Raw genomic sequence first — 23,837 nt, forward strand, 5'->3', positions numbered from 1 at the left:
GACTGTAGTTACACAGTACGGGAGAGTGTGAGGGCCATGAGAAAAAAACAAACAAATCTGACATCATTGTGTGAAAATGGTCACAATTTACAATTCAGTACTAGTACCAACAGGGCGGCTGTGGCTCAAGAGGCGGAGTCAGTCGTCCACTAACCCAGAGGTTGAAGGTTCCCCGTCATCCCCGTCAATCCTATAGAACACTTGTATATGCACAATTTGTGATCCTTAAAAGATCATTTTAAAAGGTCAAGAAGACTCCAGGGATGACGACGTCAGCTGGTTGGCCCATCAGGTGCAGTGTGTCTTCTACAATGTTTCCCTCAGCTACACTTCAGTGTTTACTGCTACTTTGCATGTCAGCTTTTTTTTTTTATTTGTCTTGGCAATCTGCTGGTTTCTGTTTAATCTCACTTTGAATTCATTCAACTGTTTATCTGACCATCAACCGATTAGTCAATCAATAAGAGTTGAATGTTATGAAATGTTCTTGTCCTGCTTATCCGGGGTCCTGTCGCGGGGGCAGCAGCTCCAGCAGGGGGCCCCAAACGTCCCACATTACCCAGCTCTGACTGGGGGTCCTGGGTCTTCCCGAGGCCTCCTCCCAGCCCGACGCGTCTGGGAGGGGTTCCAGGGGGGGAGCATCCTGACCAGATGCCCGAACCAGCTGCGAAAACCCACTTCAGCCGCTTGTACCCGCAATCTAGTTCTTTCGGTCATGACCCATCCTTTGTGAGCACAGGTGAGGGTAGGAACTAAGATTGACTGGTGCATTACCAGCCCCCGCTGCTCCGATTCTCCGGCTTCGTTGTCCCCTCACTCGCAAGCAAGACCCGAGGTACTTGAACTCCTTCACCGGGGGTAAGGGCTCATCCAATCAATTAATTATTAGTTACTTAATTGCTCACACTGGAGCTCTGGGTGGCCGTTAACAGGCTGCTGAGGATCTTCTCTACGATGACGCCTCCTTCACAGAGACGTATCTTGGCTGTAGTGGTTAGTCCTCATATGAACCTGCCTGTGTTTGGACCTTCCGTGTCGTGCTGACTGATGGGCAAAAATATCTCTAACTTCAAATAATATTGTTAATGACCCCCTTAATAATAATCAGTTTTGATTTTGTTTGGTTGTTTTTTTTAATGGAGTTATCTGACTTTCCATCCTCGAACCCAAAGAGAAAGAGGGAGAAAAAAACAAAAAACATCAGAAAATTAAAAATACAGGTTATTAAAAAAATTACATTTTTCGAGGAACACACTAGAAGCTACAAAACAAACTTTTTGAACAAATCAGACAGAAAAATAAACAGGATTCATTTTTTTGTTAAAAATTAAAACCGAAAAAAAAAAAGTTTTTACATAAACATCTTTTTAAATTTCTGAATCTGGTGGTCGTGAGGCTTTCCTCCGAGGTCTGATGAGAACACTGAGCCCGAGCCGCTCGCTGTGGACTTCCTTTGACCCCAGGGAATATAAAACTTTATCAACTATGTGCGAGAGCTGCAACATTTTGTCTGTGAAGTCTCTTAACGATGAGCTCAAGACGGTGTGCAGTGTGTTTCTACGTGTGTGTGTGTGTGTGGTCCGACAGTCCCGTCCCCTTGTCGACGTCTCCTCTGCGCCTCCTCAGAAACACACGTCTCTCCTCTGAACCAGTCAGCAAGGAAGAAAAAACTAAACTCAAAAAAAATAGAGAGGTGGAGAGTCTGTCAGGAAAAGAGCTGAACCCACTCCGCCACCCATTCACAGTCCATCAGCTGTTCATGTGTGGTCACATCAGTGTGTGTCGATCCAGTTTCAGTTCACTTTGTGACCATAAATACATGAAGAGTCCACATTTAAAGCTCGGGGTGCAACAGCAAACTCATGTTACTGTCTGGTCAGTTAGTCCAGGAGATCAGCTTAACAAACATTTCCTGCTGATCCGACCGGTCAACGCCGACCCACGGCAGACTGCAGGACCCCCATCAGGAGAGGAGGAGGAGGAGGAGGGGGCGGGGTTCAATGAAGAGGATCACAGACCGAGAGGAAGAGAAAGAAAGAGTGAAAAAGAGAGCGGGGGTCTCTCTCTCGTCTCTCCGTTTCATTTGTGTCTCTGGAGAGCTTTCCTCTTCCTCCTCTTGAAGAAACAGCAGCACCTGCAGCACACGGAGGTTTTCATTAACACACACACACCAGGTCAAGTTTTCATTAACACACACACATAACAGTTATAGAGTTGCAGGACATTCTCATCACATGTTACTACATTCACGTGTTTCTGTGTCCTTACTTGGTATCATCAGCTACTTCCACCTCTGCGGTGGCTGTGATCGGTGCATTTGAGTGTCCTGCAGTGGGGTCGTCCGTGTTCAGCTCCCCATTGGTTGAGCTCATGACCTGGAGACAACAGAGGGAGAAGAGGCGTGAGTACAGGTTGTTCCGGGAACATCTAAGGCTCCGTCCACACTAACAGGCCTCACTTAGGAACCGTCTCCGTCCACACTAACACGCTTCACTTTGAAACCGTCTCCGTCCAGCAGATTTGTCAACTCTCCAGCTTGTCGTTCACATACAGAAAATACAATGAACAAAACAACAATGGTGAAAAGTAAGAGCAGGGTTTTATTTTCTTGGAGCGATGACGAGATGGAACTGTTACTGAAATAAGTTTTAGCAATTGATGAGAATCAATCAGTAATAGAACGTGGGCGTCTCTGTTTCTGTCCATCCAGACTAAAAAACACAACCCCGGAGTTTTCACACTGTAATGGGACCTGCAGCGTCTTCAGAGATGGAAAACTATTGAATATTGTGGATGCCAGGCGTAAAAGCTGCCAAAGTAAAGTTTCTGAAGCGACACCATGTTAGTGTGGACGTAGGCTTGTTGGGAGCATATTTAAAAGATTCACACACTAAAGCAGCTGAGTCTGAGAACACTTTGAACATGACTCGAAATTTTTGAAAGGTTCTATTCCTTCGAGTGTTTTGGAAATGGAACCAGATCCATGATGTCCAGTGCAGCTTCACGCCTCCAGCCTGTTGCCATGCAAAACAGCAGCCCCTCTGGTTCCTGCCTGACAGCATTTGTGATGCTTTGTTGATTTTACCTCACAAAATGAATTCACATAACAATGTCCTGCAAACCCATCTTCCTCTACAAACATCCGCTGGTCTCCAGAATCTCTGCCCTGTCTCTAGAAGCCAGGCCTCCCCCTTCTGATCCCCTCCAGACCCTAATATTAGTATTGTGTTGAAAAATACTGTGATAGTTTGAAGAATAGTGTAAACATTCCCTATCCAAAAAAATGCATAAATGAAAAAAACAAAAAGCGACAAAAACCTGAACAAGCAAAGGTTTTAATCTGGAATTTCTATTTCAACACTTCCATGTTAGGGAAGGGCCGAGGTTGTGAGGAACCAGACCCGAGGTCAGCCCTGCTGCAGACAGAGGAGGTCATGCAGGCAGACAGATAGACAGGTAGGCAGACAGACAGGAAGCCAGCAGAGCTAACCCTTCCTCTCAGTACCTGGACGGACCCGCCCAGCCTATCAGCAGTGAGATGGGAGCCCAGCAGCTCTCGATTGGTCACTGGAGTGGGCTGGGACTCACTGCCTTTCCCCTCTGGAGACTAGAGGAGACGGGAGGCCAATCGCAGGAGGAACAAAAAGGGGTGGGAGGTGGAAAAGAGAGAGATAGGAAGTGGGAGGAGGAGCAGGTGGAGAAGAGGAGCAGCACGGCGAGGAAAGAAAAGAATGAGGTAAAAGAGGAAAAAGAAAATAGAAATAGTGAGTTCAGAGTCAGTATTTGGTGGAGGACGAGCACTAGGGGTGAACGATTAATCGTTTTTCTAATCCAAATTGTGATTTGCAAATCGTAAAAGGCTGCGATTTAGAATACATTATACAGAGGATCAGGGTTTATACTTTGCTGTAAATGGTTTTACATATTCATGCCGTCCTCCTCGTGTGACAGTCATCCTCATCAATCAGAAGTAGCCCATGGCGACTGGATATACTCCCACCAACAACACACGCATGAAACCAAAGAAAAGCAACATTGGACAATTTGGTCCAGAAGAAAAGTCGCACTCCCTCGACCTCACACATGCTTCTGGGATTAAAGCTGCAGTGAAGCCTCACGACTGGAGCCTCCTTGTGGATGTATAAGTACAGTAGGGGTCGGTGGTACTGTATGATGAGTGAAGACTCAGTCCCAGCAGTCACTTCACGACATGAACAAGTTGTACAACAGAGTCCTGATACACGCACAGGCCTCGGCTGTACAGTGGAAGTGTAACTAATATTCAAATATGATCCAGAATACAGCAGACAGAATACACAGTGCAAACATCATGAACAGTACAAGTCTATTTGTGAATGTTTATGTGGACTTGTGTTGTCAAGATTTCTTCGCAGTATCTAATTTTGATGAATTAAAATGAAATCCACATTTATGATTCTTATAAACGCACAGCGCTTAAAAAACACATTTTCCCGTCTCATGGTCGAATATGCAATAATGAAGATTCCAGCGCTGATCAACATCAATGTCTGTGTCACTGTAACCAGATTCATTCACTTATTGTAATAAAGGGGCTCGGGTGTAATTGTACGTGCATCAGTTAGGCCCTCGGACTCGCTGCACGATTTTCAGAGTGGTCAGATCACTGTACCGTTCACACTACACACCGTGCTGTCAGTCGTTCCCACTACGTGACTCATCTGTGATGGGGTCACACACTACACGAACCTTCACCAGGAGAAATGTCTCCAAAGTACGTGGAGTTACGCTCATCATCAATGAAAACGCACAAAACAACAGAAAAAAGCCCAGGGAATAGTCTGCTCGATGATTTTTCCAGAATGTGTGAAGAGTGTCGTCGTGTTGTTGGTTTCCAGGTCGACAACTCACTGCCTGTCACATCACAGCTCACTACAGGAGACGGTTCAAAGACCCGTCCAGATATTTATCTTGCTAGATATCTGAAAAACATCGGCGAGGCCTCGGTGAGTCACTTTGATCGCGTCGTTGCCGGTTCACACACACGCCGACCGAGTGGCAATTTGCAAGCCCCGCTTTCAGGCTGATTTTCCTCTTGATATGCAGCAGCTACAGGATTTGTCGGCGAGCGGATCGAAGACATCAGTCTTAAAATCATGTGGTGTGAACTCTGCATAAGGTAGAAACTTTAACTACACTCATCCGCTCTACCCAACACGTAGTTGTAGGACTGACTCCACAATCTAGGCTGTGATGCAGATCTGTAGGTAACGTTACCGCCCCTGCCCAGAGGTGGGTCTACACCCAGAGTCCAGTCGAGTGTACTGACATCCTCTGTGAAGAGGCCACGCAGGAACTTCTATACCCACACAGGGAACTGCAGCTTTGAGGTAATGCGAAAAGCTGTTGGAGTTTTAACCCTTAGTTTGGACTTGATTCAGCGCTGTTTGCAAGCTTACTTCTATTTCTAGTTGTGACTGGAAGAGAAACCAACAAAGTAAGTTAGCCGTGTAATGACGAGCGAGAGGGAGATGAGAGGCAGCGCTGCCTCGTGCCCCCGGTGTGTGCACGTTTGACATGTACTAAATCAGACCCGAGAACCAATCACGTGTGTGTGGCTGAATACTGAATGTAAAATATATGTATCATATTCATCCAGAGTGAGTTGGAGTACCTGGTTTTTGGTCTGCGGTGCCTTCTCTCGGTTGCTCGTCTGAAGTGGGGTGTCACTGGCCACCGGACCAATGGGAGTGGGCTGGACACACAGAACATGAGGTCAACATGGGGTCAGAGACAGGAAATACACACTTGTGTGGACCTGAACCGTTATGTGATGTTTATACTAAGACACCCCGTTACAACAATTGTAGACACTTGAACGCAACAGGTGACACTAAACGGTGTAGCAGTGTGAACTATTCAAATGTCTCACCACTGAACTCAAAGCTCATCATTTGAACCTGCTCAGCAGCGACCCCTGCGGCTACAAGTGGATCATTACGCCGGACACTGAGTTTCATGCACAATCACAGCCCATTACTCACTTGACTGGAGCTCGTCCCACTCACTGAACTGATTCACCGCTAACAGGTATATTCCCCACTTCCCAAACCAGAAGTGCTGTCACTGTGACAAACACGCCAAACTCCATTTTGAAGTCTTGGCATTTTAAAGACCCCCTTCACTCAACAAAGTGTTGTTCTTCTGTTCCTGTCCTCTAACATGTCTGACATTGACTATAGTCGACATTTATCTGGTGTTTCCACATTCCTCTCCTGGAGGAGGAGATTTCTGTGTCACTTCTCTGCTATTTGAAATTCAAACGAATCCTGTTCATGCTAGATTTTGTGCGTCACAAATACAGAAAACCAATCGCTGTCCAATATGCAAATGTAGGCAAAGAAACCGGAAACTTCCTGTGCAGCAGAGGCAGCACATCATGAGAGGACGGCAGGTGTGTCAGTGGACAGTTAGCGTTAGCAGTTGGTGAAAGTTCTTCATCTTGTTAAACCTAGTGCAAGCAGCTGTGGTGGGCGGGGCCTGTTTCATTTGCATATCATGAATATTCATAGTTTTAAACTGGGGGGGTAAACAATGTTAAACACAATATATTATATTATATACTTTAAAAGGTGACTGGAGAGGGTCTTTAAGTTTCCCAGCTGAATATCAGATATGATCATTGAATGTTGTGTGTGTTGTGTCACTGAGCTGTCAGTGTTAACGCTGCCTCACACTCTCACAGCTCACTGTGTGCGCGCGCTGTACAACAAACTTTTCCACACTAACCAGTGCCTTCCCAGTCCAGTCGTACTGGTAGTCAAAGATGTATCCGTTTCTGTCAAACAGGTCCGTGAAGAGTTTCCTCAGGTAGTCGTAGTCCGGTTTCTCGAAGAAGTCCAGCCGGCGCACGTACCGCAGGTAGGTGGCCATCTCTTCTGTTACACACACACAGGCGCACACACACACACAGGCGCACACACAGGCGCACACACAGGCGCACACACACACACAGGCGCACACACACGCGCGCACGCCCACACGCACGGAGATTCATACAGAGACAAAAGATCTGATCAACATAACCTGGCTCAGCTACACAGAAACAGCTTATGTTGGTGAAAGTATGTCTACGAACCTGGGAAACTCTCACACAGGACCTCTATTGGTGTGTCTCTCTTCGTGTCCCCGATCTTCTGGTAACGCTCCTTCAGAGTGTCAGCCTGGTGAGGAGAGAGACAACAGGTGACGGATGGATGTGAAGCAGGGAAAAGAGAGACAGTTGACTGGAGCAGTGAGCTCCCTACATGGTGTCCTCACCTTGAGTCCCTGCCAGGGTAGACTGCCTCGCAGGAAGTACATAAACATGTGGCCCAGAGCCTCCAGGTCGTCCCGCCTGCTTTGCTCTGAAACAACACAGAAAACAAGCACAGAGGCTTCACTGGTTGGTTGTTGACTTCATCACCTCTGACACCAACCACACTTACACTTACAATACCACTGCTGCCAATAAGAGGATAAATATATTTGCTATGGTCTCATGCCGTTTTCCATCAGACTGGCCACTGAAGTATTTCAGGAACTTCCTCAACGCACTACGTACACACTGTCCTGATCAAAGTAGATCAGATTTATTGAATTAGTTGGTAATCAACAGTGGTGGACAAAGTACACAACTCCATTACAACTCCATTACTTACTAGGAGGGGAATAGATACTCCTGGTCAAATGTTACTCCAATAAAAGTGAAAGTTGCTGAGTCAAATTAGTACTTGAGTTTAAGTACAGGAGTACTTGCTTTTAAAAATATTTAAAGCCCCAGTGTGTAATTTTTGTACTTTTCTGGCGGCATCTGGTGGTTAAGTTGCAAACCGCAACCAACAGGGGACAACTTATGGCGGCGCACCACTGATTCCTTTTCAGGTAGAGTCTGAAAATTGAACGCGAACACGACGTATCCTGAACCGTTTAGTCCAACAAACATATTCAACATGACGTAGAATCATGGAGACTCACACGGAGGTTGGGGTCCACCTCATGTTACTATATCTAACTCATTATACATATATGAACACAGAGTTATGGACAATATATTCAATTTCTGTGAATAAGTTCTTCTAAATATTACACACTGTAGCTTTAAGTATTCAAAGGATCTTTTTCTTCCTAATCTCAACACATTGTATACTGTCACGGTCGTTTAAACAACTCAATGACTTAAATTTATAATAAAAATCCCACCTCAAACAATGGAATTGCTGTAGATATAACTTTCCAATATAGAACGAAGGTATGGCCATGGATGACTTGGGGGGGGGGGGGGGAGCGTTGTCTCCAAAGGCTGCCGTAGCCATGACTTAACTTATACGATCGCATTGCGAACCTACAACCACCTGCTGATGACGTCATCCCTCCGGCTCCTGTCTCTGCGGACCAGCTGCCCGTCGGAGTAGCGCATGCGCGAGGTAGAGATACGGCAACACCACTTCAACACAGTTTATGGAGTTTTGCATTTTGTGAAGGAAAAAAAAACTGACTTCAACGCAAATGTAACGAGTAATGAGGTCATTCGTAGGAATGTAGTGGAGTCAAAAGGACAATATTTGACTTTCAAATGTAGCAGAGTTAAAGTAAAAAGTTTCCAAAAAGACTAAAGTACAAATACTCAAAAACTGTACTTGAATAAATGGACCTTGTTGCTGTCCACCACGGGTAATCAAACAGCAGCAGATAGAGGATGTCGTGGTAAATTTGGTTTTTGTTTTGGCAGGCACAGTGCAGAACGCTTTCCATTTGGATTTAGCCTCTAAATGCAGTTTACACACTGTCTACACAGCATGTTACTGTAGCAGAGCAGCAGCAGCTTCAGACCCCAGGACACAGTCACTGTCCGTCTGGATGAGAGACAGAAGAAAATAGACTGCAAGCTTCTATTTTAAGTTAGTAGTGCAAGTGCATCACAAGCTTTTAAACAGCCTGTGTTGATTAAAATATAGTATTATATGTGGCCGGGGTGGCTCAGTGGATAGGGCAGGCACACTTATACTTCGAGGTTTATGCCTCGACGCAGAGGTCCAGGGTTCGTATCCGACCTGTGATGATCCTGCATGTCTTCCCCCCTCTCTCACCTAGCTGTCCTGTCAAATTAATTTTTTTTTTAAAAATAGTATAATATGAGACAACTGAAATGCCTCCTGTGTAACCTCAATTCATCAATTAAGCTGATTTACTCAGACATTTTGAGTGTGTGCCTCACAGAACAGCAGTAAGAATCTGACGTTTTGTGAGTTCAACTGAGCCAAACCCAAAGTTATTCAGGGCAACTTCTGCCTTCAAAGCTACCAAACGGCTTGTTTGCCAAGCACGTTTAAATCACTGGCTGCAGTGTAGATATCTGGACACAGGTGATGGATACTTCTTGCAGTTAAATCCAACGTCTGCATGTTTCATTTTTAAATGCTAGTTTTAAACATGACTGATGTTCCAACACAAAGCTGTTTTCAGAAACGAAGAATTTCCCTTTCACACGTGACGAATAGTCTGAGGAACATTTCCGGAGCATCCTGTGGCCTCTGGGTCGAGCATGCAGGAGGCAGGACGTAAGACGGGGCGGTGCTTTACGTTTACGGTCATCGATTTTCCTGCTGTTTTCTCACATTGGGCTCACTCAGTAATGTTATTAGGGGGCTGGCAGGAAAAGTTTGGGAAAATGTTTGCGCTTTAGAATACAGGCTGTAGTTCAGATTGTAATTTTCTTCAGCTCTTCTGAGGCCTTTAAGATCTATGATGTGGGTCAGAGTGGACCAAACTACATGTGTGACACCAGGGATCAGCTCACCTTTCCCAAGATGTGTATTGATGCTCATGTATCTCGCGGTGCCAGTGAGACTCTTGTGTTCTCTGTACGGGATGTGTTTCTTGGTCTCTGGGTCGATGTATTCTTTCGCCAGGCCAAAGTCAATGATGTGGATGGTGTGTTGCCGTTTGGAGCCGGGTCGGCCGACCAGGAAGTTCTCTGGCTTCACATCTCGGTAGATTAGGCTCCTGGTGTGGACAAACTCCATGCGGGTTATCTGAGGGCCAGGACAGAGTCGAAAAACAACACATTGAAAACGATGCAGAACACTTGTGAAATTCCTATGACAATATGTATGTGTCTTACCAGTTGTATGGCTATCATGAGTACAGTCTTCAGAGAGAAGGTCCGGTCACAGAGGTCAAACAGGTCCTCTAAGCTGGGTCCCAGGAGCTCCAGAACCATAGCATTATATTTACCACAAGGTCCAAAGTAAAACACCTGGGGGACACCCTCTGGATGGAGAGAGGGGACAGGTACAGTGATGTATATACATACGAATGATAGACTGAAGCTAGTTTCAGACATGACGTTCTCTGGAGTTTGTGGTTCACATAACGAACGCAACAGGAGATTTTCCGAGTCGGACGCGTTGGCAACAGCAGGAAGATCTCCGGACTTTCTGTGGCTTCTGGGCAGAGCAGCAAGACATGATGATAGTGTTTTTGTCACAATCACTGACGCCCACTCGCTCTTAATGTATTCTCATGAAAAGTTCTGGACAATGTCCGAAGCAACATTTGCATTCTCTAACAGAGCCCTTCCTGAGAAGTTCTGTAAAACGTTCAGACTCAGGTGAATGTCTGACAGCAGCTACAGGCCAAGATCATCTCATCCAACTGTCTATTTCATTTATAACTTTCCAAACCAAACTGATCAGATGAGCCTTGAGGAGATGAATGTTTTACATGGTACCATGGGTTTTCTTTATGTCTAAATGTGTCCAAACTGCCACGTGCAACCAATTCTCCTCCTCAGTCAGGTGAACTCAAAGTATATCATGAAATGTGGAATTGAAGAGAATTTGTTTTTATCTTTGGGCCTGGGGAGTCAAGTCAGTCCAGGTGAAAGGCAAAAGTCCATGTGGAGTCAGAGTTCAAGTAAAAGTTGGTTTTCTAACTAAGTTGGTTCACAAGAGGTTGCTTGAATACGTTTGCATGGTTTCTGCAATACTCGTACGTGGTTTGGTTTGAAGCTTGGTCGTGTTAACTGAATGAAAAGGATAACATAGCACTTTTCTTCACAACTCCATTGTATTGTATGTATTTGCATGTTTGACAGATTGCATTAGTGTATGAGCTGCACAAGGATAACTTCTTTCTAAATAATGGTCTCATGATTCAACCACACAGTAGGAAACATAACTGAAGACTCAGCGGTTCTCACCTGAACTTCCCAGCTGCTTGTAGAAGCGATATTCGAGGTGCAGCTGTGGCGCCCGCGACTTGATTGGCTCCTGCAAGGGACCATTATGTTCTTTATCATTTCATAGAGACAGGTCAAAATTCACAATGAAATCCTTAGTACGCCTCTTTCATATTTAAAAAAATCAAATAAATGATATATATGCAAGTTCAATTCAGTCATTTACAATATTAAGTGCTGTCCTATAATATACAGAGGAAGGATTTTTACCAGTTTTATAGCCACATATTCATTGGTGTACAGGTTCTTTCCCAGTCGCAGCTCTCCAAAGTTCCCACAGCCGATCTTCTTTCCAACCCGGAAGTTTGGTCCGACCATCAGGACACCGGAGTTGGAGCCAGCCCCCCGACCACCGTGCCCCGATCGACTGCCCGTCTTCCCAGACATCCTCTTCCCCTCCTCAGTCTCCGCCTTCCCTCCAGCTCCACCGCCGCCCCCCCCTCCTCCTCCCCCACCGCCGCCCCCTCCTCCCCCAACTCCTCGCTTGTCAAAGTCCATCAGTTTGTGATAGCCTGGCCTCTCCACGGTTAAGCCGATTCCATGCAACCAAAAAAAACACCAAAACAACTGCCTAGCGGCTTGAATGTCAAATTTTAGGATGGTGTACCCTGGGCCGGACTGTGAGTCGCACTGGGGTTGGGGTTTGACAGATGTGAGATGAATTCAAAAGGTAAGAAGTGGATAACACAGATGTTTGCTCAGTACTACACAAAAGGGATGAGGGTTGAAGAGAGTGAAAGATGGAGCAAAACCTGGTGATCGTTGGGATGGATGGATGGCTGAATGAAAAAGAAATTAGATGATGGGGTAAGGGGGTACCACTACCAACAAGTTTATACCCCCTTGTAGGGGCCAGAAATGCCAATCAAGGGGAGGAGGACAATGGCCCTAACTATTACCATACGTAGCTAGCCATACGCTAACATTCTATATGACAGCGAGAAGCTACACTAGCTTCAGGCTCAGATATACCAGGCCACCATGACAAGAGCCTGTTGTCAGCACAACATCCATACACCCAACCAGACACAGACAAGTCAACTCTCCTTTTTATATGTTATGGCCAAATAATGGTGTTGTGTAATCTACTGCCATAGGTCTGGACGTCTTGACTTCAATGTCACAGGGATGCTGATGAATCCGTCACATAACTGCTTGGTCAGATAGAAGAGCAGGCGAGACAAACGCTGAGGTTTCAACGTCACACCTGAAAGACAGACAGAAAACAAACATGACATTCAATTTCAACCATATTTTCATATCTAACGTTTGGGTAGGCGTGGGTGAACTGATGATTTTATGTCCATGATCTACTTTTCAAGCAAATCGTTGACATTGTGACATGTTAGTAATGTCTCACCTGTGCTCAGTCTGCACTAATACCATAGAGCCACAGTGCGTTCACAAGCCACAGCAGTGTCAGCGCTGGAGAGTGGTTCGGCTACTCCCATCATCATTCTGCCATAAGTGGGAAAGATTTTTTCTTTAGACCAATCACAGTTATCTTTGACGGGGCAAAGCCCAGTGAAAGTGCCCCAGCAAAATAGAGTTTGGGGGAATTTGTTTTGGTGGAACATCTGCAAATGGGGAGGTGGTGCTGCCAAAAATTTAACCAGTGAAGGATGCAGGTTGGCTGTACGATTGCTTGATGCAATTCTTCATGAAATATTTAACACTTTTGCGTGTTGGTTATAAAGACAGTCAAAGGGGAGGAGAAAGACCCACAGTGTAAATGCGGTGAGTCAGGCTACAAACCAACGGAATGATTGGCTACTAGATGTAGCCGATGGTATCACAACTTTATCATTGGCTCTTTAATGCGTGATGTATTTGAAAAACGATTCAACGTGAGCTAAACGCTCTGCACAGTCAGAGAAGTTATCTTTAAAATGTGTTGTGCAAAAGTCTGCACCTCTGGACATACGACCACAAATCTGTTCAACCATCTTAAAAGGAGGCATCGGAAGGAACGTGCAGTGTTTCATTCAGGTCGGTACAACCACAGTCACCTGTATGTTGAAACAAAGTCATCACTGACTGACGCATTATCGCATCGGAAAAATAAGACAAAAGCAGCAAGGCGGTCAGGATATGGTGCCATTCACATGACCACTATGTGAACTTGTATGTGACGCAGGTTTATGTTTGTAATGGTGGAAACAGATCAGTCCACAGGCTGGTTAGTCTGGAGACTCTTGACAGTACATTTCAAAATTGGGAAGAAAGTTTGCAATTCAGATAGAGAAGATGAGAAAGGTAAGATAGTTACTTCTACGTGGTGATGGGTAGATTGAATACTTTGGGGTTGATCGCCAATTAAGGATGTCCCAATCTGATCTCAGCGGTCGGTATCGGGGACGAACAAGGCATTTTTTAAACTGATCGGGATCCTGTTTACTGAGCACAAACCTCCGCCTGATCATTTGTTCCAATACAAGAGAGCAGATCAACACCGCGCGCATAGAACATACTCGTGAGCGAGACCCACCCCCTACGAGTTCCACTTGCTTCATTGAGCTCAACACTGTCAGACGCGCTCGCTCGACAAATTGAGTTTTGAGACTTTGGAGGCGGCATCATGACTGATGCTCCCCTCCGTTGATTGGTCACCTCTCTCGAGTGCCCAGCCTATCACCGATCTTCTAACCCCCCCATGGACAGGATCATGAATGATGTTTACAGTGCATTGATACAACACAGACTCATCTTCAGCTGAAGAAAATTAAAATGAGAAATTGCCTCGCTCGCTCGCGTGCACGCACGCACACACAGGCCTATATATGATTAAAATAATTTTCGAAGACGTTCAATGCCTGAGCAAAGTATTGTTGTATTACACCGAATCATACTGTACTTGAAGTTATAGATTTCAAATCTACAGCGTGGTTCAAAGGTCTGAGGCAACAGCTTGAAATATTTTTGTATTTTACATTTGTTTTGAATAATGTATCCGAGTATTTGCTACAGTATTTTCCCCTTTGGCTTTAATGACAGCAGGCATATGAGCTACACATTTGTAATCCCAGCACGATCCAACAACGTTCCGCAGAGCCTTTTGTGATGTCACGGAACGCTCAGCTTTCTAAGTCTTCAGGTGTCCCATAAATCTTCAACAAGGTTGAGCTCAGGTAACTGTGGAGAGTTCCAGTCAGTTCCAGACGGAAATGTCAAATTTGTATTGATGGGACTTAATGTGATTCTCAGCCCACTGCAGCATTTGGCCTCATTTCCACTGCTGAGAAGTGGTTCACAAACTGCTCCTCGTCCAAAACATGACGGTCTACCTTGGATAGGACGTTTGCTAAGTGGAGTCTTGCGTTCTTTATTTAGCTAATTCTGTAGCCGTGGTGAAGCTTCTGTTCCGTCTTTCAGGGAGCTAAGCTTGATATACAGATCTTCTCATGGTGGGTCACTTTTGTTCTGCGTGGTTGTGCTTTGGTTAAACTGACCCAGTAAAACGCACCGCCCCCATAAACTTGTTGTCCAGCCAGGGTGTGATGCCTGGAGAAACACGTGGATCTGACGAACAATGCCAGAGCTCCAGACTGCGACCAAATGGTTGCATGGGGAGAATGATAGAGGACCGGGGGAGAAGGATGGAGGACAGGGGGAGAAGGATGGAGGACCTGGGGAGAAGGATGGAGAAGGATGGAGGATTGGGGGAGAAGGATGGAGGACCTGGGGAGAAGGATGGAGGACACTGTAGAAAGTGTCCACTGTAGAAACTGTAAAATCTATCAATCTTAACTTGAGCTTGTTAAATCTACCTTCCTCTCGCTGTCTCTGTCCTAGGGATGGGTATCATTTGAATTTTATCGATTATGATTCTGCTTATCAATACTGGTTCTTATAGGAAAAATTTCCTGCCACAAACCATTAGACTGTACAACACCTCACCTCTGTCTGACAGAGACACTCTGGACTCAATGTTTAACACGAATCCAGCACATTTTCACCTGAATGTCATCTTCTTATGCACATTACTGGTAACTGATTACACACTTGCACTAATATCATGTATATTATTTATATTCCTTATACTTGGTAACTGATTACACACTTGCACTAATATTATGTACATTATTTATATTCCTTATACTTGTGTAGTTTTGCCATTCTTATATTTTTATATTTGTATTTCTCTTTTCTATTTTGTACGGTTGTTTAACGGATAACTGCTGCAACAACACCGGAGTTTACCAGTTTGGGATCAATAAAGTCCATCTATCTATCTACAAGTCAGATTCAAGGAAAATAAGTCAATCAAAGTAGCAATAGGGGCAAATATAATAACTAAAGTGCATCAGTGCAACACATCTAACTGCATGTTAAAGATCTTTACCTGGAGGAGCTTGATCAGCAGACTGTCAGAGTCCGATAGCAGCACAACAAACCAACAGTGCAGCTACACTGCTCCAAATCAAAGTCGTGCTCCTAAAATGTTTGTCCAGATTTGAGGTGCAACCGACCTGCAGCTAATAAACGTATTTACTGCACGTTCAATTGTACGCTAAAGGATCTATTTTTTTCACTTCTTTAGTATGCCGCCAGACAGCCGGGGTTTTTTTTTCAAGCGTACTTCGGCCAGGTATTACTGCGCCAACTCGTCACAGTAGCAGCTGAACAGCTGATTTGCAGAGTAATACTGCACCGGCGCGAGTTGGCGGAGTAAATACATGGCCGAAGTACGCTTGAAAAAAAAAGTGCAAACTTAAATGGCTGTCTGGCGGAAAACTGAAGCAATGAAAAAAATACATCCTTTAGCGCACAATAAAAACATCCTTTAAATACTTGAAGGCTATATCCCACTGTTTTTCTTTTTTGACATATTAAGAATTGCTTAAATGTATTTATTATATCTAAAAGCCATGACTTCCAATGGCCAGGTTTAAAAATAGTAAAGCTGTAAAGTTGATTGCATAGTATTGCACATCTTTTTATTTATTATTTGAAGGCTTCATGCCACTATTGTTGTTGTTAATGTTCAAAATATTTTTTAATAAAGGAGTTATTGTTATTCAGTTATTATTTGGTATCGAGTATCGTGTTCTTTTGGTGGTATCGGTACTGACTACTAGATTTTTGGTATCGTGACATCCCTAATATGAACACATAGTTATGGACAATATTTTCAATGACGGTGAATTCGTTCTTCTAAATATTACACAAGACTGCAAGACCTGCTACAATCTGATTTGATAATAAATCCCCCGACTGAGGTTAGAGTCATGCCTTCAGTTCCATGCCCATTAAGCAGGTCAGACTGTGTTTCCCTCCCACCGAGGCCTCAATCAGATTGAGAAATCAATGCTGCTGCACAGGCCACACGTGAGGACGGGTGAAGGCCGACACGAGGCCGAGCGAGACAGACGAACGCTCCCACACACAAACTATGAGAAGATTGGGGTCTTTCTCATCTCGATCACAACTCAGGTAAAAATTGACTTGTTCCACCTAAACTGGACATTAGGAAATGTTCACTTTGTGAGGCTTCTGCCTGTTAAAAATTGTAAATAACTGCAACTGTAAATTGGGAAATGTCTTCTAGAATAGCTCACACGTAAATAACAATTTCCACAAGTCGAGCCAGTGTTTGTAAAACCGACGCTGTAATCCAACACAGACTCCTTGCCCGCAGTGTTTACATCATCAAACTGGGCAGTGAAAGTTCCCCAGCTTAACACAATGACATGCTCACACACAACAGTGTCTACTAGACAGCAGCACACCACAGGCAACATGCCCGACCTCGATACTACACGACAAAACAGACCCAACTTGTGTGTTCACCAGAGGATTCGTCTCGCAATTCTGACTCGCAGGGGCGTTCCATTTGCAATTTCCGACTCAATTGTCGTGATTCCGGGTTCCGAGATCATACTGGAACGATAAACCCGACTTTCAAGGTATTCCGGCAGCATTATTAGCCATAATGTGGTAACTATCCGAGGTCGACTCACAAGGTTGTGAAACGATGGAACATGAACCTGTAGAAGCCACAAGTCCGTATGAAATCAACCTGGTTTTAAGAAAAAGATGTTTTATTCGTGATGTCTTTGAAAACACTACACTACCCACAATCCTAAAGTGTGACATCAACGTCTCTGATTGGTGGAGCTCGCTGTTACCACAGAAACGCTTACTTCACCCGCGAACTTCCATTGCACTCGGGCGTCAGGTCGTCACCCCGTTAAACGTCAGAACTCGACATTACAGACCTGCGAGTCAGAGGTTGACACTCAAACGCCTCCTCGAGTCTGAGTAACCACCAACCATGACTTTCTGAGTTCCGAGATGTCAGTGAACACAGCATGAGTTACTGGTCCCCGCTGCTCCCAATGAACTACGACGGTTATACTCTGCAACACATCACAAGACTCTTATCAACAGTATTAAGACTATAGTGAAGATGATGATGGTTGAATTCAAGAAGAAGCTAAACTGTCGGTTTGAAGTCGTTGGAAATGCATTCGCAAGGAGTAGTTCCTTCGCTCTTAAAATAATTACAGTCTTGTGCCTTTGCCTTTTTTCCCCTGTTTTCCAATAATGTTTTGGTGACGATTCACCTCATAGCTTCCGTAACCAGGGCCGTAAAAAAAAAGTGGGCGGTCACAGTTCCGCTCTTTGGTGGGTGTCGTTAATAAGCTGTTGTTTCTATCCCAGCACGGGAGCCTTGCGTCGTCTGACTTGATTTGTAAAATGTCCAGCCGACTGAAGGGAGTCCCGTCCGGCGTGAGTACAGACTCGCAGAACATCCCCCTCAGCCGCCCGACAACAAGGTGTCAGCGCCGTCCACCAACACAACCTTCCCCTGTACATTTCCTGAGCGATGAGCTCAGACGGACAACAGACAGATCGGTTGTCATCGTGTTGTCCCCCTGTACCACGTGTTCTTCATGATTTGACAACTCCACAGTGGATGTTCAATACAAGTGTGTGTGTGTGTGTGTGCGTGTGATCATCACTGCTGTCCCTCCATCATTGACAGTGGTGGACACAGCAGACACATCTCCTTCGTGGGTGACTGTTGGTGCATCCTTGGCACCTTCCAGTGTACCTGGTCCCAGAGTGCAGTGCTCAATCGAGCAGCTGCTCCCCGGAGGCTCTGGGGTGTTCCTGGCGAGCTTCGAGGAGAGGCACGGCCTCGTCTCGCCACCTCGCACCCGCTCCTGGACCGAGATCTATCCACGCCGTGAAACGCGGCCACGATCGGAGCTGTGGCCGCGACCCTCGGACGGTTGACACCGTCTCAGATCGCGGAGCGGCTCGAGCTCGCCGTGAGCCGACACGGCGCCACCGCAGGCTCCATCCGATCACCGCGCAACCTGCGAGCCGCTGGTCTATTTTTGAAAAAAAACAAAAAGCCATCTCATGATACCGTGTTACTTGCACGGCGGACCGCCGGTCGGGGGAGGCTCCGCAGGAAGTTCCACTTAGGCCACAGCAGTTCGGACCGGGAGCACTCGGCCTCGGTGCGATCGGACGACGTGCGCCTCGTCGAGTCAACATCGGCGTCGCCCGGTGGGAAACACGCATCGGTAAATGAGGCGAGGTGACGCGGCGACTCGTCCCCGCAGCTCGCGTCCATTAGCCCCCGTGGTCGCAGCCAGACGCAGCCCGCCAGGAGCTAACCCTGACTAGCATGTTAGCCAGCCAGCCAGCCAGCTAGCTAGCTAGCCAATGTTGGCTAACGTGCTACATTCGCGGCCGATACGCGCAGTCGTTCACAAACGCGGCTCGCTTGCGCGACGGGCCGGTGTGTGCGAGGTTCACGTACCCGCGCGGACCGGAGCTGCGTCGCGTCTCTTCTGCCCGGGAGGAGTTCTTCTGCTTCCCCTCGTCTCGTTCCCCCGCTCATCGTTCTCCTCCTGTGGATGTTTGGCTAACCAGCTGAGGAACAGCCGCGCTCGCCGCCGGCCGCCACGCACCGTGCGTAAGTCGAGTCGACGCAGTCGCTGGAGACGGAAGCGGCGGGCGCAAACCGCGTTGAGGAATACGGACAGGGAAATCTCCCGTGCGCGTAACTGTCTGCGCGAGTGTGCGTGAGAGAGTGTCACACTGGAGGGGGCTCTTTACTTTCGGAAGCACGTGCATGTGTTTTATACTTTGTGTGTTTTCAGAGTATCTATTTAATTACATCATTAACTGATGTCATCATAATGAACGAAGTGGGTTGTGAGCACGGGCGTAGCACGGGGGGGGGGGGGGCTGCAGACTACCGCAACGTTTTTTTTGTTTGTAATTAGTTTTCTAAGTAATTACTGTCATAACATAAATTAATCGATGGATTTCAAAAAATAGTGGAGGTTCTCTGATGTTTCTCCCTCTCATTGTTAGGTTCCTGTGAGGGGTGGTGGGGGCCCACAGGGACTGCTTACGAAATTCAGTGCGGCACCCCTGGTTGTGAGGTCTTGAAGCCACAGACATCAGCTGATACGGGGACAGTCTGTGCTGCTTCCTCCTGCTGTTGCTTGACCTGGCCCGCTCTAAAACACGGGACTCACATGCCCATGTGGAACTCAGTGAGACAAACACTTACCCCACCTAGTGTGTGAACCAAGTGCGGATTACTGACCAGGCAAAGTTGGGACCTGCCCCACGACCTCAGATGACCAGGTGCCCCACAAGCCACGGGGGGATGTCAACTGTGAAATGTGCTCCTCTAAAGCAGCGGGTCCCGATTTATCCTCAACCCGAGCCCCTGTCCTGTAGGGGGCTTGTGTCCAAGTCATAGTTTGACAACGTGTCTTAATATATGCACATCCTTGATGTTGAATCAGTGGACAGGGTTCAGGCACATTGACACCAGTTGGTTTCTGCCATCCCAGGGTATGAGACAGTGGTTTGGGAGGGCTAGTGGGAGATCTGGGGTGCGGTCGAATTGTCAAATTGGCTTAGGAAGTTTCCTAAATCTTGAAGTGACCCGGAAGTATTTCCTCAGCAGCCATGATATGATTTGTGCGGATTCTCTAAATGTTCAGGAAAGGAGCTTCAATGCTTCCTTTCGTATCTCCTTTAGCATAGGGTACACTGGAGCTTCCTATGTGAGAGTAAGGCGATATAGACACCCCACAATTCATTGTGGCAGCGATATTTAACGTGACGCGCCATGCTCGGACGTAAACGATTCAATCTGAAGTAGAAGTAGTAGAAGAAGTAGAATAGTATGAATAGGATCCAGATGTAAGTTACTGTTCCATTCAAATCGGAAAACACTGAAACATGCCGATGGAGCCGCTGAGGTTTTTGTAGTTCATCTTCAGAAAATGTGTAGTTTCACCACGACAGACGCATCAACAACATCCACCGTCACATGACGACGTAGTTTAATGTCAGTGGAGTCGGGTTCTCTTTTCATAAGACCTATGAGTCCCCCTTGACACCTTTCCCTTGACCTCATGGCGTTTTCCACGGAGGTCCAGAAAAGTAGACAGGAAAGTGACGACAGGAAGAACCAAGAACAAAACCCAAATGCTGACCAAATTAAACGCAGCATATTGCGCTGGTGTCAGCTTCTGAGTAATGTGCTTTCCGCCTGCTTTTTAGCCCTGCAGCAGACTTTTTTTCAACATTATCTACTGTGTGTGTGCAGGTGCATCACAGTGACGTCATCACGGTCAGTGTTATCAGCAGACTGGTTTCTGCTCGGCTGTAGCTGGTTAGCTATCGCAGCTCTCATCAGCTCAGAAGTGCACAGATGAACATCCTGTGTGGGACAGTGAGTCTGTCAGCAGCTTGCGTCAGTCGTGTACATATGTGTCGTTATGAAAAATACTGGAACCAGAGGTGTCCAGGGTCTGGTAGACGCACAGAAGAGCAAGAGAGGAGAATCAGACATGCTGGTCCTGATGCTGACTTCGCTGTACTGGGCCCAAGCTGAAGGTGAGTTTTCAGTCCTTGTCAAGTACAAATTAATGGGAAACTCCTTCATTGCATTTCTTTCACTGCGTCTTCCAGGTGGTTGCAGTGAAACTCTTGTGAGCATATCTGAATATGACAGGGTGCTTTCAGCCGGACAGGGCTTCACACTGAGCTGTGAGTTCACATGTTTGGGAGTCCAACATGTCGCACAGCTGTGGAGGAACCAGGAATTTGAGGTAAGTGAAAATATATTTTGAATAGTTTAATGACAATTTTTAAATTCCATTATAATGAAATGAATGAATCCCCTCTTAATGTATACCGGGCAGCGTGGCGGTTAGCACCATTGCTCCTGTTTCGAATCCAGGTTCGGACAAAAACCATCCAGGGCCTTTCTGTGTGGAGTTTGCATGTTCTCCCTGTGTCTGTGTGGCTTCTCTACGGGTTCTCCAGCTTCCTCCCACCGCCCCAAAACATGCAAATTGGAGTTAGGTTGTTTGGAGTCTCTAAATATAACATATTAAGTTGAGAGTGGATGGCGGTTTGTCTCTGTGTGTTGCCCACTGATTGGCTCGTGACCTGTACACGGTGAGCCCCGCCTCTCGACTTATGTCAGCCCCCCATCAACCCTTAAAGGATAAAGCGGTATGGGTAATGGATGGATGGATGTGAACCAAATGTGCCCATAATCAATCAAAAACTTTTTCAAAAAGTAAATCTGTTCTCTTGTTGCTGAGGATGACAATAGATATTTTTCATTTGTTGCATTGTTCGCACAGCGTAGTGGGATAAGAACTTCAAGGAGGTGTCATGGTTACGTAAAACCACAGAAAACAATGATGACCAACACGGCCGGGACTGAACTATGTATTTCAAAATAGAGTGGAGGTTATCTGAGGGCCATCTCACTTCTTACAAAAGGCGGAAAATGGTTTAGTTCACCCCTCACGACTCAGCACGAGAATCTGTCAGCTAATCTACTGACCAGTGACTATGTATAGGGCCCAGAATTTGGTGCTACACCCCTGATGACCAAGGCGACATCCACATGACTTCGTTTTTTTGAGGGCCTAAATGCCATTTTAAAACAAAAACAAAGCTATATGGATGCAGCCCAAGTGTCCAGAAAGCTGCGATTTAATGAAATGTCAGTTCATTTCAATGCAATCTTGACATTCCTTACAATATCTGTTCAAATCAAAAGGATACTCCTGGATCAGATGTCTCTGATTGTCACTTTGACAGATCCAGACCCTGATCCGCACAGTATCATGAATACCTACAACTTACACAATAACAAGCAAACATCCAGTGGGGGATGCGTTGCAGTATGGCCGGGCAAAAACAAAGACGCTTGGAAACAATAATGCAGTCACCCGCATTCGCTCCACGATTGGTTCTGATCAGCCATGACTCGACTCGACTACTAGCGGTGAAGGCAGACCGTTGTAAACCCCTTACTTTAAGTTCCAAGAAAATAAATCCCTGGACAGAGATTAATATTGACACTGAGCTAAAACGCTCATCTGGACGGAGATTGTTCCAGCTTTAAAAAGAATAAGTAGTTGTATGGGTGTAGCCACTTTCTTCAGCCAGGTGTTATGTTACTTTTGAGAAAGTCAGACAGACAGTAAGAAGTGTTCTTGTCTTCTAGGACAGAGTTTCCCTCATCAATATTACCTCCATCCACCCCAACGTGAGCCTGGTTCTCAGTATCAGCTTTGCTACAAAGGCAGATGCTGGATATTACTCGTGCAGGACGCAGCCACCGGACACAATCAGCCCCATGGTTCTGATCCAGGTAGCAGGTGAGAAGCATAAAAGGTGATGTGATTTTTATTTATTTACAAAAGGCAAAGAGATGATAGACAACACTATCATTTAATGCACATGTGATGTCTGGTTATTGATGATGGACAAAGTGTATAACCACAAATATAACCATAGGATATTCCATTAAACATATACGTTGACAATTGTGTGAACCTAAAGCTGTACATTTGAGAACATATATAAAATGACCTGTAACTTTGGCCAAGTAAAGGTTAAACACTTTTTTATGACAATATTTCAATCAATAAAAAAGATGATGAAAGATGATGAAATCATGTGAATTAATTGTGTAAAATACTGTATATAAATAAAATACAGAAGGCCCAAACACCAAATCGGCACACTTATAGATTGAGTCAGTTTTATTTCATCAAGATCCATTCATTATTCCCTGGGAAAAATATTGACTGTTAAACTGTTAAAATGAAAATATGACGATTGAACCATATTTTATAATGCTGAAATCTATCTATTTTATTTACTACTATTCAATAATTGCATATTGGTTTTTTTAATATTAAACACTCTGAGGCTCCATAATAACCAATGAACATTTTCCCTCTCCAGAGAACCTGACCACATCAACAACCACCTCTCCCCTGACCACCAGCAGTGGCTGGACCTGTGTCAGCTCCGAGCAGCCGAGCTGTGCCGCAGGTGAGACATCCAAGACCAGTGAGCTGTGACTAAATATTACATCTACACTTCATTTATCAAGCAATGAAAAATATTGACGCTTGAATACTGGTGCACTGTCTTCACTCTATGGCTTTAGAGGACATCACACTGACTTACATTCATATCCTGGAGATATACTTGCTTTTCAACTATGCGCGAACCCATGGCCCTCATGGCTGCCCTGTGTGTCCTGCATCCGTTTGGT

At 45.6% G+C, this 23,837-nt stretch overlaps 1 protein-coding gene across 8 annotated transcripts; it reads right to left on the reverse strand.

Annotated features, from left to right (window-relative positions):
* Positions 1-58: 58 nt before the first annotated feature.
* LOC118310956 (casein kinase I) lies at positions 59-19,174 on the reverse strand. Of its 8 annotated transcripts, none has more exons than XM_035634370.2 (13): positions 19,038-19,172; positions 12,621-12,718; positions 11,471-12,467; positions 11,222-11,291; positions 10,142-10,290; positions 9,818-10,052; positions 7,300-7,385; positions 7,118-7,202; positions 6,769-6,917; positions 5,654-5,734; positions 3,506-3,607; positions 2,269-2,375; positions 59-2,134 (listed from the first exon to the last, which is right to left on the reverse strand). In XM_035634370.2, exons 3-13 carry the CDS (start codon positions 11,756-11,758, stop codon positions 2,080-2,082), a joined length of 1,407 nt encoding a protein of 468 aa, XP_035490263.2. In that variant the 5' UTR covers positions 11,759-12,467; positions 12,621-12,718; positions 19,038-19,172; the 3' UTR covers positions 59-2,079. The 8 variants fall into 8 exon arrangements, with proteins under 8 accessions (XP_035490263.2, XP_035490264.2, XP_035490267.2 ...); XM_035634371.2 differs by lacking the exon at positions 19,038-19,172 and adding an exon at positions 18,639-18,777; XM_035634374.2 differs by lacking the exon at positions 12,621-12,718 and having other exon boundaries at positions 6,769-6,914; positions 19,038-19,174.
* Positions 19,175-23,837: the final 4,663 nt, after the last annotated feature.

Source organism: Scophthalmus maximus, chromosome 5 (assembly GCF_022379125.1).
Source record: "Scophthalmus maximus strain ysfricsl-2021 chromosome 5, ASM2237912v1, whole genome shotgun sequence".
NCBI lineage: Eukaryota > Metazoa > Chordata > Actinopteri > Pleuronectiformes > Scophthalmidae > Scophthalmus > Scophthalmus maximus.

Coding starts and splice junctions, on each gene's coding strand:
- LOC118310956 (XM_035634369.2), bottom strand. CDS start 11,758: ATGGACTTTGACAAGCGAGGAGTTGGGGGAGGAGGGGGCGGCGGTGGG. Junction 11,292..11,470: donor AATATGTGGCTATAAAACTG/GTAAAAATCCTT, acceptor GGTCCCTTGCAG/GAGCCAATCAAGTCGCGGGC. Junction 10,291..11,221: donor CAAGCAGCTGGGAAGTTCAG/GTGAGAACCGCT, acceptor CTCTCCATCCAG/AGGGTGTCCCCCAGGTGTTT.